The 2,855-nt window shown below is 39.6% G+C and overlaps 1 protein-coding gene across 1 annotated transcript; it reads right to left on the reverse strand.

Moving 5' to 3' along the window:
- Positions 1-267: 267 nt before the first annotated feature.
- On the reverse strand, positions 268-624 carry LOC112203895 (non-specific lipid-transfer protein 1). Its single transcript, XM_024344798.1, has one exon. It carries the CDS (start codon positions 622-624, stop codon positions 268-270), a length of 357 nt encoding a protein of 118 aa, XP_024200566.1.
- Positions 625-2,855: the final 2,231 nt, after the last annotated feature.

The following is a 2,855-nucleotide window of genomic DNA, read 5'->3' on the forward strand; positions in this document are numbered from 1 at the left end:
TAGAGGCGCAATACAAAGCACTAGTTTCTTGCATCACAAATTGTCTGTGGCTGTGGGCGGGCACTGGGTTGTGTGATGTAGATAATCTTTCTTCTCCAAATTTTATTTTTCCATCATTCCCGCCTTTGATTAGATCTCTTTAAAACAAAGAAATCCTGCATATCGCAATAGTAAAACAGATATACATTAATTGGGCTAGCTTCACATCATATATGTCTGTGTGCGTACAAATAACAAAGATATCATATTGGAGAGATAAGAGGGTGATTACTTGCTACAGTCGATGCTGGGGTCAAGCGGAACAGGAATGGAGACTTGGCAGAACTGAGGAAGCTGCTCAAGTTTTTTAGTATCAATTGACATGCTAGCAGCAGCTTGCTTAAAGCATTCGCAGAGGCTCCTGCGAATCTCGGTAGTGGTAGCCTGAGCGGTAACATTTTGAACACCATTACAACAGAAAACGCTAGGGGTTGGCGGGCCAGAGCTCTCCAAGTAAGGCTTACATGGCATCAAAACAAGCAAGGCAGTTTGGCATGTGATATCCCCATTTGGAGGAGAAGCATTAAGGACAATGGCAGTCATCGCCAACGCGAAAGCCAAGAGGGAAGCCACTTTGTTCTCCATACTCACAACAAATGAAGATAGCTAGATAGAAATGGAGATATAGAATATGAATGAGTTATCTAGCTTTGGATGGGAACCTGAAGTGTGGTTTAGGAGCATAGAGGTATGCTTCTTTTATAGGGGGTCACTGATGTTCTTATTGAAAATCATTAAATTGTAATTTTGTGCAATTTGAAAATTTGAAAATTTGATTCTACCTGAGGATGTGATTTGGCTTTCATTTTAAAATTACTCTTACCTAAAAAGAGCATAGAGGTGTGTTTTTATTTTTTTTTATATATAGTGGCCACTGGTGTTCTTATGGGAACTCATTAAATTGTAATTTTGTGCAGTTTGAAATTTTGATTCTACCTGAGGACATGATTTGTGCCTCTTTTATAGCGGGTCACTAGTGCTCTTATGAGAACTCAATAAATTGTAATTTTGTGCAGTTTAAAAACTGACTGTTATATTGAAATTTGAGAAAAATGCACATAACACTATGGGCGCTATTAGAATCCTTGGGTGGTTTAGAGTTTTGATTCTGCCTGAGGGAATTTTTATCCTATCTAAGGTTAGCTAATCTTTATCTTATTATGTTGTTTTTATATTAAATGATAAATTAAAATGAAACATAGTGTCATATGGTGTTTATAATTTACTTAATCAAGAAGAAACTATTTTATATTTTATTGTAATTTTCTTAAAACAAAAAAGATACACGAGATCAAACATGTATACATCTCCCCTTAATGTCTACATCCCCCCTGATTAATACAATCATGGAACTTTGGATAATTTAAGCAAACCAATGCTTTTCACATGCTTCTCAAATGTGTACTTAGGCAATGACTTAGTAAATAAATTTGCCACATTGTCCTCAGATCTAATTTGATTCACTTTGATATTGAGGAGAGTTTGTTGTTGCTAATTAAAAAAAAAAAAAATTAGGCCATATATACTTGGTGTTATTGCCTTTGATGAAACCTTGACACAGAGCAATTTTTATTTTGTCAGGCCCTGATTTTCAAGCACAATTAATAAACAATTTAAATAAATACAAAATATACAGGGTGTGATAGTTCAGACATCAACACTAAATCTTTGTAACATTTTTCTTCTTAAAAGAAGTACAAGATATTGTCTAGAACCCAAAATGTCAATACAGACTCGTTCTTTAGAGTCATATATAACATTACCATAGTTTACGAATTAAGTTGTGTTAACAAATTAATAAGTTGTTCCACTAAAAACAAATAAAATTATTCAGTTCCTTCTCTCTCTAGTCGAGGGTTAGGTTTTCTCTTCTTTCAGTTACCGCGGTGTTCTTGTGACGGATGTGGTGGTGGTTGAGGATTATTGCCAAAGGTTATCGTGTACTATCTCATAGCCTTTGTTCAATGGAGGAGGTCATTGGAAACTTTGCAAAAAAGCTTGCACTTGCGGAGACGGAGGTGGAGGTGGTTTTCCCATCGGAGATATTACAGGAGGAGCCACGGCGGTGGTTTCTGGTGTGTGAACTGCTCACTACGAATCAGCTTCGATTTGAATCCCTTGTTAGTACGATGAAGAACTTGTGGATCCCCAAATCGGAGCCTCCGGATCGGACGAGGATTTCAGCGTGTCAACTGGGTGGAGGGAGGAGGATTCTGTTCTCGTTCAAACAGGAGGCTGATCTAAAGTGGGCGGTTAAGGGATGCCCATGGTCCTTCAATAAATCATTACTTGCACTGGCTGTCACTGATGGCTGTGAAGATCCCATGTTAGTTCCCCTATCTACTCAATATTTCTGGATTTGTGTGCGAGGCCTCCCTCCGATGTATCTGGAGGAGACACGTATTGGCCAGGCTATTGGGCAGTTTGTGAGGGCTGTTAAGGGGTATGGGGTCAGCTGCTTAGGGGAGTTTCTGAGACTTAGGGTTGGAGTAAACGTCGAGGCTCCTCTGATCAAATGGGTTAGTTTCAAACCTTCTGGTTGGTCGGCGAGTACCAGATTTGAACTTGAATACGAACGGCTTCCGCATTTTTGCTTCTTCTGCGAATTGATGTCTCATACAGGAGGGAAGTGCCCTAGGCGTGCGGTTGGGGAGCTAAACGAACCGGCCTATGATGCGCTTCTCAATGTTGAGAAGAAAGAGGAGTGGCTGCTAGAACAGTTTCGGTTGAATTCCCAGGTGCAAGGATTTGGCGGTGGTGGATGCAGATTTGGTCTGTTACCTCAAAAGAAGTCTGGGTGGATTATGACAGCGCCG

The sequence above is a fragment of the Rosa chinensis genome, chromosome 5, assembly GCF_002994745.2.
Source record: "Rosa chinensis cultivar Old Blush chromosome 5, RchiOBHm-V2, whole genome shotgun sequence".
In the NCBI taxonomy this organism is placed as follows: Eukaryota; Viridiplantae; Streptophyta; class Magnoliopsida; order Rosales; family Rosaceae; genus Rosa; species Rosa chinensis.

Excerpts from the sequence above, each read along its gene's own strand:
- LOC112203895 (XM_024344798.1), bottom strand. The coding sequence starts at position 624 with ATGGAGAACAAAGTGGCTTCCCTCTTGGCTTTCGCGTTGGCGATGACT.